Source organism: Myotis davidii, unplaced genomic scaffold (genome assembly GCF_000327345.1).
Source record: "Myotis davidii unplaced genomic scaffold, ASM32734v1 scaffold58, whole genome shotgun sequence".
Classification (NCBI taxonomy): Eukaryota; Metazoa; Chordata; class Mammalia; order Chiroptera; family Vespertilionidae; genus Myotis; species Myotis davidii.
Genome location: NW_006289754.1, coordinates 114171 through 127820, shown reverse-complemented (window position 1 = coordinate 127820; position 13650 = coordinate 114171). Strand labels below are relative to the sequence as shown.

The following is a 13650-nucleotide window of genomic DNA, read 5'->3' as shown; positions in this document are numbered from 1 at the left end:
AGGAAAGGTGAGGGAGCATGGGTGGGGGGGAGATAATCAACCAAGGACCTTGTATCCACACATGCATGACCCATGGATACAGACAATGGAGTGGTGAGGGCCTGGGGTGGGAGCAGACTGGAGGGGGTCAATAGGGAGGAAAAGGAGACATATGTAATACTTTCAACAATAAAGAATTATTTTGAAGAAGAAGGAGGAGGAGGGGGAGAGAAGGAGGAAGAGAAGAAGAAGAGAAAGAGAAAGTGAAGGAGAAGGAGAAGGAGAAGGAGAAGGAGAAGGAGAAGGAGAAGGAGAAGGAGAGGAGAAGGAGAAGAAGAAAAGAAGCTGGGGGGAAAAAAAGATAATTGGGTCTGGCCCAGGTGGGTGCTTGGGTCAGCAGGGGGCCATGCTTTAGACTGCATGGTTTTCCATCCCCTTTATTGTACATCTGCAACTGGTGTGGAATGGTATTGAATGTAAATTGTGGTCGAAAAATAAAAAAATAAATAAACAAATCAACACCCCAGGGGGAAAAAAGGACAACCCTTTAAAACTGATAGAGAGTTATGCATATGGAATATGCATAAGAACATTAAATTAATGATCCCGATAGAATAATATCTTAAATCTGTATTAAACAAATCAAGTGCATATTCAGCCTTGAGATGAACCAGAAACATGGTCCATGTTCATTCTAACACTGTCCAGGAGAGGGCGTCCTAGCCCAAAGTTGAGACACCAATGGAAAACCTCAAGCTTCCTGTTATTAAAATATCTTAATCCTTCATTTGAATGTGCCAAGCCAGCTTATTTTTCTTAATTTTTATTGTTGAAAGTATTACATATGTACCTCTTTTTCCCCACCCCAGGCCTTCACCACCCTATTGTCTGTGTCCGTGGGTTATGCATATATGTATGCAAGTTCATTGGTTGATTTTTTTCCACCCACCAACCCCCTCCTGCAACTCAGCTTTATGTCTTCCTTCAATCAACCCTGTCTTACAGCTTGGCATCCCACGTAGGTCAATCGAGGTGAAAACAACTTGCTGCTCAGGCCAGCATAATGATTCCAGGGGCCTTACTGTGGTCATCATTAGACAATGCATACTAGTATGTGTGTCAAATCATCACATTGTATACCTTAAACTTACATAATGTTATATGCCAATGGTGTCTCAATAAACCTGGAGTGGAGGGTGGCTTTAAAATCAGACTTACCTCCTCTGTCCTACATCGAAATCTCTATGTCCTTCCAATTCTGCCTAAGACTTTATCCCTTTAACTTGAGTCTGCACCTGGGAAATAGCAATAATCTCCTAGAATTTTAAGGTGTGTTGAAACATATTTCCCAGAACTGGTCAGAAAATAGAATCTGGACCTGGATGGAAAGAGCAACCACAAAAAGCATTTTATTAACAATTAAAGAACAATCCATTTTGCTCTCTAAACGTGGCACCTGAGGAGCAGAGATGAGAATGATAGGAAAGACAGACAAGGGCCATTATAAGGCTGGTGAGGGGCTGAAATAAGATGTCAAGGCCTGGCAACAAGGGTACAGAAGAGAGAAAGCTCTGTGTGAATAATAGAAAATCTGCTTGAGGGTGCTCATAAATCAAGATGGAGTCTTACAAATTGCTAACAGCGATCACAAAAGGGCCTCCTTGGATGTATGTCAGAACTTTTCCATAGAAAACATTAAATCTTTTCCATGTTTTCAGAAAAAAAATTGAGAAGAGAAACTGTTCAAAATAAATGCATTACATAAAAATTGTTCAAATGTTGACCTGTTCACGCTCTGTAGAAATGAAAACAATTTTCTGTTTTGCTCATCTATATAGTCGATATTTTAAAATTGCTACAGGGCAATTTAGCAAATGAACTCACTGAATGCTGGGTTAAACACAGCTGGGCAAATACTTTTGGAAAACAACTTGACAGTAGAATCCATGAGACCTGCACATGGTCGATAATTTTCCCTGGGATTCTAACCTAAGGTTGAGCAGAAAAAAGCTATTGACCAATACATCTGTGCCACTTGCTATAGTGGGACAACTGAAACTATACTCGCACTATTCTGGGAAGTGTAAGTTAAAGTAACCACAGATATGGACACACAAACCATTGACACTTGTGATTATAAATATTTTTAAGTAAACACAAATTTAAAAAAAAACTAGAAGCAGAATGAAAACTTACAATGTTGATGAAGTTTGTATTTAAGTAAATCTCTTCTTTATTTGTGTAGCCTAGAGTTGATATTAACAGTTTTTAAATGGTAAAAACAATGACAAAAAATTTAAGTTTTCATATTGGTTGTACTAGTATCTGACGCCCCTCCCCAACCCCACCCTCTCTTCTCTTATGAACTTTTCCAACTTCAAGACTTCCCTCTTGAAATCTTTAAAAACCTCGGGCCTAGGGAGAGAAGAGTGACCTGGGGCCAGCCAAGAACTCCATCAGGAGAATAGAAATGTCAGTTTATAATCTAGCCCTGGGAGGTGGAATGGGATAAGGAGTGAAAATTGCTCCCAGGGAGAATAACTGAAGATCCAGAGGGAAGGGCACAGGTTTCTCTATGCAACCCTTGGGAAATAACTGTCTATTTTCAGCATCTGGATAAAGAGGGAGGGACACCAGAGAAAAGAGTGAAGAGATCGGAGCCATGGCCTCCCCCTTGCTTGTGAACTAAATGCATCCAAACATTCTGACAAGGTGACCGCTGTAAGAAACAAAGCCTACAGCTCTGTGGACGGCACCTAATGGGTAAGTATATCCCAGAGATGGAACCAAAGTCATTGGAAACACTCCAATTTTCAGAAACTACATTTGTCTTTTGGTCTATCCAGGGCTTAACTTCTTCACACTTCTGGTCAAAAGCTGAGGAAATAAGTCGGTCAAAATTTGGCCTGGATTATGAATCAAGGAAGAGGAAAAACACCAAGGTTTTCTCAATGCTTTGTTGCCTAGTGCTCTCCATAACACCAGAGAAAAGACTGGCCTATTCCAGCCCAATGTGACCTCTCGCCTTCTGCTCCAGTCAGGCAAGATCTCCTGAGCTGATCCTTACACGATAAACAGGTCTCTTCCATTGATTATATCCGTGTCTAAAGGTCTATTCATAGAGCTGGGAAGGAAGGATAGCACTGTGTCTGTTTTCTGTGGAAGAGGACAAAGAACCAAGAGGAGGGATCAGTTAGGAAGGGAATGCACTTAACATCTGACCTTCTGCGCACGCGCGCGAGCGCACACACACACACACACACACACATTTCACTTAATACATGAAGCATCTTTAATGTAGCTATCACTCCCTTCATTTCAGACAAGGAAATAGAATAGAAAACCGAGGCAGAGAGATGCATTCCCTAAGTCATGCAGCCAGAAACAGTGGAGTTAGTATGTGAACCTAAGTGGGTATCACTTCTAATCCATGTTTATTTCATCAGAACAAAACATCTCTCAGGAACCTCAGACCCAGCATCAGAATGCTTCTTCCAGGACTTGAAGGAACGTTACTAGTGTCCAGGAACATTACTAGTGCCTTTATGTGGGCTGACACAGAAAACATTTCTCTGAAATATTCTAGGTGAAGTAACACAACTTAGGTGCCACAATCTAGATCAAACCACCATTCAAGATGCCAATTATAAATCTGGTGGATTTTCTTTTTATATGTACGTTCACATTCTCTTTGTACCAGCCTAAGACAGTTTCACTGATTAAACTGGGTCTGGTACAAATCTAAGTTATACATCTGGGTTTAACTCACTCCTACGAACATTGATTCTTTTGTGATGAGTAGCCATAGATTGACCTACCTTAACATTGAGTAACTAGGCCCCTTTCTGCTTTAGGATGGTGGTTCATCACAATATTTTCAGAGACCACTTCAGATCTTCTCCCTGTTACGAGATAAAATTGTCTATTAACTACTCTTCCCCTTAAATCTCTGTTCCATCTATACAATTCCTGGACTTCTAAGGCATCCTTAAACCTGTTCCATGAAACAGAGAAACACAGGAAACTATTCGAACTTGTCGAATGTAAATTTCTGGTCTACTCCCCTTAGTGAACAGTAGAATCCAGGGAAAGAAAGCTGTTGCTATGTGCCAAGAGTCTCACGCCTATGTTGTTTTATCTTTATACTTATTCTTTACAGTTGGTATTCTCCCCATTTTTCATAATAAAATGACTTGGACTTAAGAGGCTAGACAGTTCCCAAACACCGAGTAAGATGAAGCTCTGGAGAGGGAACACTTGTTTAGAAGATGGTAAAGCTGGTGCCCTGAGCTGGTGCTGCCTCCCAAGAAGTCTTTCCCTTTCCTATCTTATCCTGTAGATTCACTGAAACTTCTATTTGATCCTGAGGAAATTACTTCATACATGTATTTCCTCATTGGCATATTAAGTTCCCAATTTCGCAGAATTGTAAAGTAGGAGTTAATATAAGAGAACACTTATGAACCATTTTAAAATTTACAAAACTTTCATTTTTTTCTAACACCCAAAGCCTGAGCCAGTAGAAAACATGTAAAAAAACAAAAACAAAAAAAAAACTTAAAATTGTGTTGGTGCATGAATTAAGAATTCATGAGGTTGCATGGGGGCATTTCTTATGCTTATTTGCTATGAAAATATAATTGCTATTTATGTTTTAGACAAGAATACTTGAAATGTGCGTGGCTTATTTGAGACAATGGGGGAGAATGCATTGACTACTGGCCACTTACTCTTGTATAGGCTAGAGATACAAAAGAAGGCTCTGTAGAGGAGAGGTGATCTGGGACAGGCCTTGAAGCATGGAGGAAATTTGCCTGGATAAGGGTCGGAAGGTCGTGAAACCTGTCAGCAAAAATATGGCTATTTGAAGGCCCCACGGTGAGTGTGGTCATGGGGAGTCTGAGACTTGACTCTGCTGAGTATCTGGTGGAAAGCATGGGGATGTCAAGCCCAAGGCAGAGGAGGATACAAATTAAACCCTCAGATTCTGCACCCCAAAGCTGTGAAGCAATAGGAGCCATCATTAGAGCCTTTAGCAAGAGGTACCTGAAGGGCAGAAGAGCAAGGAGTTGGACAGGTGGTGGCCAGTGCTTTCATGCTGACCGCTTTGTCTCTTCAAAGAATAGAAAACAGTCAACAGGACCCTTTTCACTGATCACACACTTCCTGGCCTCTGTCAGTCTATTCTTTTTTTATCACTATCATCAGATAATGGGACTAAAAGGTCCAGTGAGATTTGCTCATAAAAAGATACACCTCTTCTTTTATCTATCTCAAATTATATACAATGCCCAGATTCTCAGAAAGTTTAATAGGGTCTGTCCTTACACTAAACCTTTCTTAAGGAACTTTATCTGTTCATCAGCTTTTTAACCATGAAATCTCGGCAACCTTAAATGAGAGAGCTTTTTCTTTGAGATATTAGGTTTCATGTCAAATATCTTTGAAGAAATCAATTTGATTTGGTAATATGGCCAATTCAGTGTTAAACCTTTAGAGAAAAGGGAGTTGCACTTGATTAATATAAGGGCACAATTTACCAAGGAAAATGTTTTTTTATTGAGATTTTAAAGATTATTTTTAAAGCTCTTGACCATTTTTTTAAAAAACAGTATACATACAAAAGGAAAAGTCAAAAAGGGTGTGTTTTTACATTAAAGTACGTTTCTAAATGCACACATATATCTTTAAATAATTATATCAGAATATGCCTCCTGCCATGCCCTCCCTTACTGAAATATGTAAACATCTTACAATGTAAATATATAGATCTAAAAAGGTTATAAACATAATTCTAGTTCATTGAATGCATGTACTAGAATTTAAACAGTGCTTTATTTTTGAACATATATTTCTTCCAACTTTTTATTATAAAATCAGTAATTACAAATAGCTAATCATTGTTTGTTATTGATGTTACAATGTTACTATATATGCAGTGATAAGAGAAGTATATGCAGGCACTGGGCTAAATACATTACATAGACTTACATTTAATCCTGGCTCATAGCACTTTTCTGTATTTTCCATTTCCTTTAAAAAATGTTTCCAAAAGCAAAATTCATCGAAGGGGATGAACATTTTGGGAACTTCTACAGTGGAGTTTGGAAAATTCTACAGTGGAGCAGGGTAAGTTAGCAGTAGAAATCATGAGCATGTCTGTTTCTACATTTACCATTGGGTGTTTTTATGCATAGTCTCTTTTATAAATATGTAATATGCCAATTTTCAAAACCACACTTCCAATTCTGCTTTATTATAGGCTCCATCAGTTTCCCAGGATAGAAAAAAAAGAACTAGTAGTCTACAGTTTCCAGAGGCAATATTTCTCAGAGAAGTAAAAATCTAAAAATAAGAGCTCCTGTCCTCTGGGTACTTCACACCCTCAAATATGTTTGTGTCTAACAATTCCTGCTTGGCGCCTACTTCTTTCTGGCTCACTGGCATCCCAGGGCTGGAGTCTCTGCACATCTGGCTCTCTATCCCCTTCAGCTCCATGTACCTGGTGGCTGTGGTGGGGAATGTCATCATCCTGGCTGTGGTAAAGGCGGAGCGCAGCCTGCATCAGCCCATGTACTTCTTCCTGTGCATGTTGGCTGTCATTGATTTGGTCCTGTCAACTTCTACCATGCCCAAACTGCTGGCCATCTTCTGGTTTGGTGCCCACCACATTGACTTAGATGCTTGCTTGGCCCAAATGTTCTTCATCCACTGCTTTGCCACAGTTGAGTCAGGCATCTTCCTTGCCATGGCTTTTGATCGCTATGTGGCCATCTGTGACCCACTACGCCATACTTCGGTGCTCACCCACACAGTGGTGAGTCGTTTGGGTCTGGCTGCCCTCCTCCGTGGAGTACTCTACATTGGACCGCTACCCCTGATGATTCGCCTACGGCTGTCCCTTTACCGGACCCAAATCATTGCCCACTCCTACTGTGAGCACATGGCCGTGGTCACTGTTGCATGTGGTGACACAACGGTCAACGACTTTTATGGAATGGGAATCGGGTTCCTAGTATTGATCCTGGATTCATTAGCCATCACTGCCTCCTATGTGATGATTTTCAGAGCTGTAATGGGACTGGCCACCCCTGAGGCTAAGCTTAAAACCCTGGGGACATGCAGTTCTCACATTTGTGCCATCCTTGTCTTCTACATCCCCATTGCTATTTCCTCTCTCACTCACCGCTTTGGACATCATGTGCCTCCCCATATCCATATCCTTTTGGCCAACTTTTACCTCCTAATTCCACCCATCCTCAACCCAGTTGTCTATGCTGTCCGTACCAGACAGATTCGAGAGAGACTTCTCTACATTCTCAAAGCAGGGGCTCATCCCAAGTGACTATTCTGCACCTATAAGACATGTAGATATTTGGTGATGGAAGGAAAAGGCTCTGACTGAGGCAGCCAATGTAATAAGACCCATGCAACGGGGTCTTACTGGAGTTATGGAAATAAGGATCTATGATGAATGCTGGAATATATTCTGTTTGACCATGAATTTTCTAAAAAATGGAGAGGGTGACAGTGGAGAGAAATATATGACAGTGGAGAGAAATCAAGAAAAAAGTTTTTATACGACAATATCCCTTTTCCTATTTGACTTCATCAAATTATGTACAACCACAGAACTAGTATCATTTTTATTTTTGACCCTTTTTGGTAAAGGATTTTTAGTTTCTCTTTGAAAAGTCTTTTGAACAATTTCTAGAAGGTAAAATTGTATTCTAACACCTTTTTAATAAGTTTTTGTTGATTTTTAGAGAAAGAGGAAGGGAGAGGGCTAGAGAGATAGAAACATTGATGAGAGAGAAACATCATTGACTGGCTGCCTCCTGCACACCCCCTGCTGGGGATCTAGCCTGCAACCCTGGGCATGTGCCCTAACCGGGCATCAAACCAGTGACCTCTTGGTTCAAGAGTCAATTGGCACACAACTACTGGGCAACACTGTCCAGGCTACCCTAATACCTTCTTGAAGACCATTTACAAATTCTGTCATCAAAGGCCTGAAATAATTCCAACTGTGTTGGTAAGCTCTTCCAATCCTTTGCCCCAGAAAATACCTTTTGTTGAGAATGGAGGCAATATGAATTTTAGAAATCTTAACCTAATAGGACCTTACTGCCTATAGGAGTTAAAGTCCTCAAGCCAGATCATTTGCCCATTTAATAGATAGATGGAAATATAATATCCCACATCTTCTCCTAATAATAGAGTTAATTGGAAGCAGGTAGAAGGAGACAGAAGGACAATTGGGGATTTTGTTTTGGAGTCCCTGAAATGGCATACATGAAGGACAGCAGCTATACTGAAATAATAAAAGGCCATATAAGAAGGTCACAGTGGGATTGACTTGAAAAAGGTTAAGTATAGAATGGAGTAAAGGTGATGAGAATAAATAGAGACAGAGTGGTAGATACAAACCTTGAAATAACTTCATATCTTTGGCGAATTCTTGCTTCATACTTTTTTATTTTTATATGATTCAACCCTTTTCTTTTTCTTGATCATAGAAATTTCATAATAAAATTACTATTCCAGGCTAGAAACCTACAGAAATGATGGTAATGCATGAAAAATGAACTGAAGCAATCACTATTAATTGTAGTTATTCAGAATTATATGTCTATTTTAGTTCTAAAATGTTTTAGACTTTAAAATGCGCATCTCACCTCCTTGTTTTGCAAACCATTACAAAAAAAGGGAAAAATTAGGAATTTAGGATATCACAAACTCTTTTCTAAAGTTTTGCTAATTTCAAATTTCTATTTCCTCATAATCTCATTCCTAAACCTAAGGTTGGTTGGTTCGTATATATTTTTCTCCATTGTTTCTCCTTCCCCCATCTCCTTATCAAGGGCCCTGGAGACCAGTGCCAAAACCAAGTCCACTTACTGGGGAAAGGGTGTGTTCTATGAACATAATTTTAGTGCCAAATGTTTTTAGTAGGAATTGATAAAAAGATACTATAAAAACCTCAGAGATAGAAGCTTATTTTACAGAATATCTCCTGACCATGATCCTAGGCTGTGGAGGAAAAAAATGTATCACTGGCATTGATGCGGAAGGCAATGACAAGAAAATTTTGTCATGGAATGGCTCTTTGGCATAATACTTGAAGTCCATTTTGTACTGTGTAAGCAGAGAATATATATGGAGATCCAGGGCTTTTAATCTGGACTTAGTATTAATCCTTCTAAATGTAATTAACTTTCTGGAAAATCCTCTCAGAAACCTCACAGTAAAGTATTTCTCTTTAGAAATCTGCTGGGTCTACCATAGATCAAGACCAAATACCAATCATCTTTAGTTTCTTTATATGGATGGCATTGAATGATTGGGGGTAAAAAGAAAATACCATCTGTCTGTATGGTCCTAGATACAGGGATAACCCCTCTGACAACATCCATGCCTATCAGACTCAGGGTGTGTACTTGGTTACAGTAGAGCATTTAATTCCATTGTCAACTATACTCATTGCTGGACTCTTTCACAGTGAAGGGGTTATCTCAGAACAAGATGGAAGGGAATATATAGCGGCGAATGCAGTATAGGGACCTGACAGAAGTCCAATAATTGAATCTCTCTCTTATTCAAAGCCAACATCTTACTTCTCCTTCACACAAATATCTCTGTTCCCTTTTTATCACCCGCCCTAGGGTGGGAGTAAAGGACACTCTTATCAGTCCCTTCTGAGTCTGCAAGACTTCATGGAAAAGTGAAATTGGGGAACAGTTGAAGGAGGAGGCATTTTTATGGTTATTTGTAAAGGCATTTTTATGGTCATATGGCACAGGTGGTTAAGGACTTGGGCTCTGCAATTACAATAAATGGCAGAGATGGATCTGAACCAATAACTGTCAGACTTTGGATGTGTTCCACAATCTAAGCCTCAGTTTCCTCTCCTTGAAAATGATACTAACTCCTTATGGGTTTGTTATAATCTACACTAATAAAAGAGAAAGATGCAAATTGACTGTACCTTCGCAACTCCCACCAGCCAATCAGTGGTGAGTATGCAAATTAACCCGCCAAGCTGGCGGGTTAATTTGCATATGCAGGCGCTGAGCTGCTGGGGTGGGGCAGGACGCAGGTGTTCCATACCTCCCCAGCCACTCCGGGCCACTGGGCAGCGTGGGAAGGTGGAAAGGCAGCTCCGGGCCGGAGCGAAGGCAGTGCCAGTAGCCAGGAGAAAGAAGGCCTATTCTTCAACGAATCTTCATGCATCAGGCCTCTAGTCTATATATATAAAAAGCCAGTGACCTGTCACTATGACGCCCACTGTGGCCAGCAAACCAGTTTGATCAGGGGTGGAGCCAGTGGTCAACCTCCTGCAGCCCCTCCCCCTGGCCAGCCCCACCCTTGGTCATCCCCCCCAACCCCAATAGGGGGTGGGACTGGGCAACCAACCTCCTGCAGCCCCAACCAACCCCACCCCAGATCGACCACCCACCCTAATCAGGGGCAGGACCGGCAGCCAACCACCCATGACCTCTCCCCAAGGCCGCTGGCCCAAATCAGCAACACCCACCCCATTCGGGGGCAGGGCCAGCTGGCCTGCTGTCCACAGCCCCTCCCCATGGCTGGCCCCACCTCCCAACCCCAATCAGGGGTGGGGCCTACTGACCAATTGCCTATGGCCCCTCCCCACAGCCAGCCCAGCCCTGATCGAGCCCCGATTAAGGCAGGCCAGCCGGCCAGCCTCCAACCATTTCCTCCTCCCAACAGGCCCAGCCCCAATCGCCCTAATGTGTCTGGGGTCAGAGGCCTGCTGGACCCCACCCATGCACGAATTCCTGCCCTGGGCCTCTAGTGATGTATTAAGATAATGAATCTAAAATGCCAGTGCCTGGCATAAAGAAAAAACAACTTGCCTCTTAAAAATAACAGCATTTTATTGTGCAGTAAAAGTCCCAGGGGAGAATGATAAGGCAGAAGAGTAGCTGGAACTAGTTCCTGGAAAAACCAGATAATGTTTGCAATTGTGCCTCAGTCAGGAATGTACCAGCCTCCACTCTGGAAAACTCTGTTCTTGGCTTCTCTGTAGAAAGCCAGAGCAACAGAGCCAGCTTTCTTCTGTTCTCCTTGGCTGCCCAGCACCCACTCGTGTACACCTCTGGCTTTCCAATTAGTGATACGCACTCACATAACTAGTCTTGTGACAGTAAAAGGCTAATTACCTTTAAACAGTTCCTTGTATAGCAAATAGAAAAATTATAGTACAGATTTAGTTGTGAAAATATGTCATTGATTCAGGGTTATGTTTTTGTTTGCACAATAGGATTTAGAGTAAAAATAAAATCAAAGTGTTACAGAAGATAGCACTTCTGACCAAATCCAGTCCACTTTAATTATTTCTTAGTCCGTTTCAATATATAATTTAGTCTGATACAGGTTCAAAATCTCCCTCGGGAGTTTTCTTATCACCCCCTTCCTTATGTTAAGTTTAAAACTGCAGTGGGGGATGAATGGGTTTTTATAAGATTGCCACCATGGCAGTCATGTGGGAAAGCACTGTCTCCTGCTTCCTTGTATCTTATCTGGCCTCTGACCCCAGACACATCTTGTGCTGTAATTTGGTGCTTCTTTACATTGTTACCTGTTGGAAATGACCTCCTCCTACTAGATTCTCAGGTACTGTTAATTGAACAGATTGCTGTCACATCTCCACAAGTCCGTGGCAGTGCCCACTCTGAATTCCAGTTATAGGACCCTGTGCTAACTGACCAGAATGATCACTCTTACTCTGTAATGTTCAATTGTGAGAGTTTGTGTAAGGAGACAAAAGCAGACAGATAAGTGAAATTCTTTTTTAGGATATGCTAGAAGAAGAAATAGTGGATTCTCATTTTTTTTTTCTTTTTTTATTTAAGTACTGGAGTCTTGAACTGTCATGCAAGTACTGACATTGGAGTGCAAGAAAGAACTCACCATTCCAGAAAACAACTCCAAAATCTCAGTAGTTTACAGAAAAAAACAACAAAACCTTCTTTGCTCATGTTATATAAACACTGTGGGCCAGCTGTGGCTGTGTTCCAGGCAGTGAGTTAGACTCAAAAGTGCTCTGTGTATCTTCTAAATCATGGGTCTAGGTTGAAGGAAAAACTCTGTTTGGAAACATACTCATTTTTGTAGCGAGGTGAAAAGCACTGAGCCAAGCTACACAAACACATTTTAAAGTTTCTGATTATTATGACACATTTCAAGGCCACTCAAATTTTATTGGCCAAAGAAAGCCATAGGAAGAATTAACATTCCTAGAGTAAGGAAATTCCCCTTCAGGGAGAAAGGAACAGGATAGTAAATATCTGTGAACAATAATAATCTATCACAACTACATATTGTAATTATTTTCTTCTTGAGCTTCAGTAGTCTCATCTTTAAGAGGGGAATATATTTCCACAATCTATTCAGCTCTTCTATGCATTCATATAATAAATATTAGTAAGGATTTTGGAGACAAAAGGCATATGCATGTGAAAAGTAAGTCACCATAATATAAATTTTTATAAAGTGATATCCCAAGACTCCTTTGTTAATTGTGCGATAAGGAATTGCCCATTATTATGGGGACAAGATAGCACCTATATGAGACACACATGTCCCAAAGGCCTTGTAACGGGCTTCCTGAGAGGCAAGCTGTAGAACTGCCTGAAGGATGAAGATATAAGACAAAATAACAAAGAGCAGATCCAACACCACTATAAACATGGCCACTGCAATGCCATAGATATTGTTGAAGCGAGTGTCCCCACAGGCCAGCCTTACCACAGCCATGTGCTCACAGTAACAGTGGGCGATCACGGGTCCTCGGCAGTAGTGGAAGCGCCTGAGCAGAAAGGGGAGTGGAGTCATTAGTGTCACAGCCCGAGCCATAGCAGCTATACCAATCTTGGTGATAAGGGTCCTGGTCAGCACCGTGGTGTAGTGCAGTGGCTTGCAGATGGCCACATAACGGTCAAAGGCCATGGCCAGCAGCACCGCTGACTCCATGATGGAAAAGGAGTGGAGAAAGAACATCTGGACCAGGCAGGCATAGAAGTTGATCTCTCGATCTTTAAACCAAAAAATAGCCAGCATTTTAGGAAGTGTTGTAGAAGAAAGGACCAGGTCAATGGTTGCCAACATGGCCAGAAAGAGGTACATGGGTTCATGGAGGGCTGCATCAGCCCGGATGATGAAGAGAAGGGTGCTGTTGCCTAGCAGGGCCAGAGAATAGGCAAAGCAGAAAGGAATGGAGATCCAGACATGCAGGTGCTCCAAACCTGGAATTCCTACCAACAAGAAGACAGCTGGATGAGTTGAGGTAATATTGGAGGCTGACATGACTTCTGGAAATTTCCCTTGTCAGTTTTTGTGGGCCCCTTCACCTTCTATATATACCTTCTTGGGAGGATTAGCTCTTGTTCCCATTGCCAGACCTTAAACATAATCAGTTATTAGGCCTCATAGAAATGGAAAAGCGGGGAGAGAACTGTAGAAGGCGACATAGGTTAACACCAGAGATTGCCGCCTGGAACAACCAAGTCAAATTAAGCTTGATCCAGGGAAAGGTCAACGTCCAGAGCCACAGGAGGGCTGGCTGAGTGGAAATTCTACAACTAGGAGTAAAGAGAATATTATACCCAGACTCAGAGGCGGCGCAGTGCTGAAGTGAAATTCTGC

At 41.5% G+C, this 13650-nt stretch overlaps 2 protein-coding genes across 2 annotated transcripts; one reads left to right on the top strand and one right to left on the bottom strand.

The window, feature by feature from the left end:
- Window positions 1-6370: 6370 nt before the first annotated feature.
- Window positions 6371-7324, top strand: LOC102764441 (olfactory receptor 52M1). Its single transcript, XM_006762358.1, has one exon. The coding sequence runs from the start codon at window positions 6371-6373 to the stop codon at window positions 7322-7324; it is 954 nt and encodes a 317-aa protein (XP_006762421.1).
- Window positions 7325-12549: 5225 nt separating this feature from the next.
- Window positions 12550-13311, bottom strand: LOC102764158 (olfactory receptor 52K1). The gene has a single exon (XM_006762357.1). The coding sequence runs from the start codon at window positions 13309-13311 to the stop codon at window positions 12550-12552; it is 762 nt and encodes a 253-aa protein (XP_006762420.1).
- Window positions 13312-13650: the final 339 nt, after the last annotated feature.

Coding starts and splice junctions, on each gene's coding strand:
- LOC102764158 (XM_006762357.1), bottom strand. CDS start 13,311: ATGTCAGCCTCCAATATTACCTCAACTCATCCAGCTGTCTTCTTGTTG.
- LOC102764441 (XM_006762358.1), top strand. CDS start 6,371: ATGTTTGTGTCTAACAATTCCTGCTTGGCGCCTACTTCTTTCTGGCTC.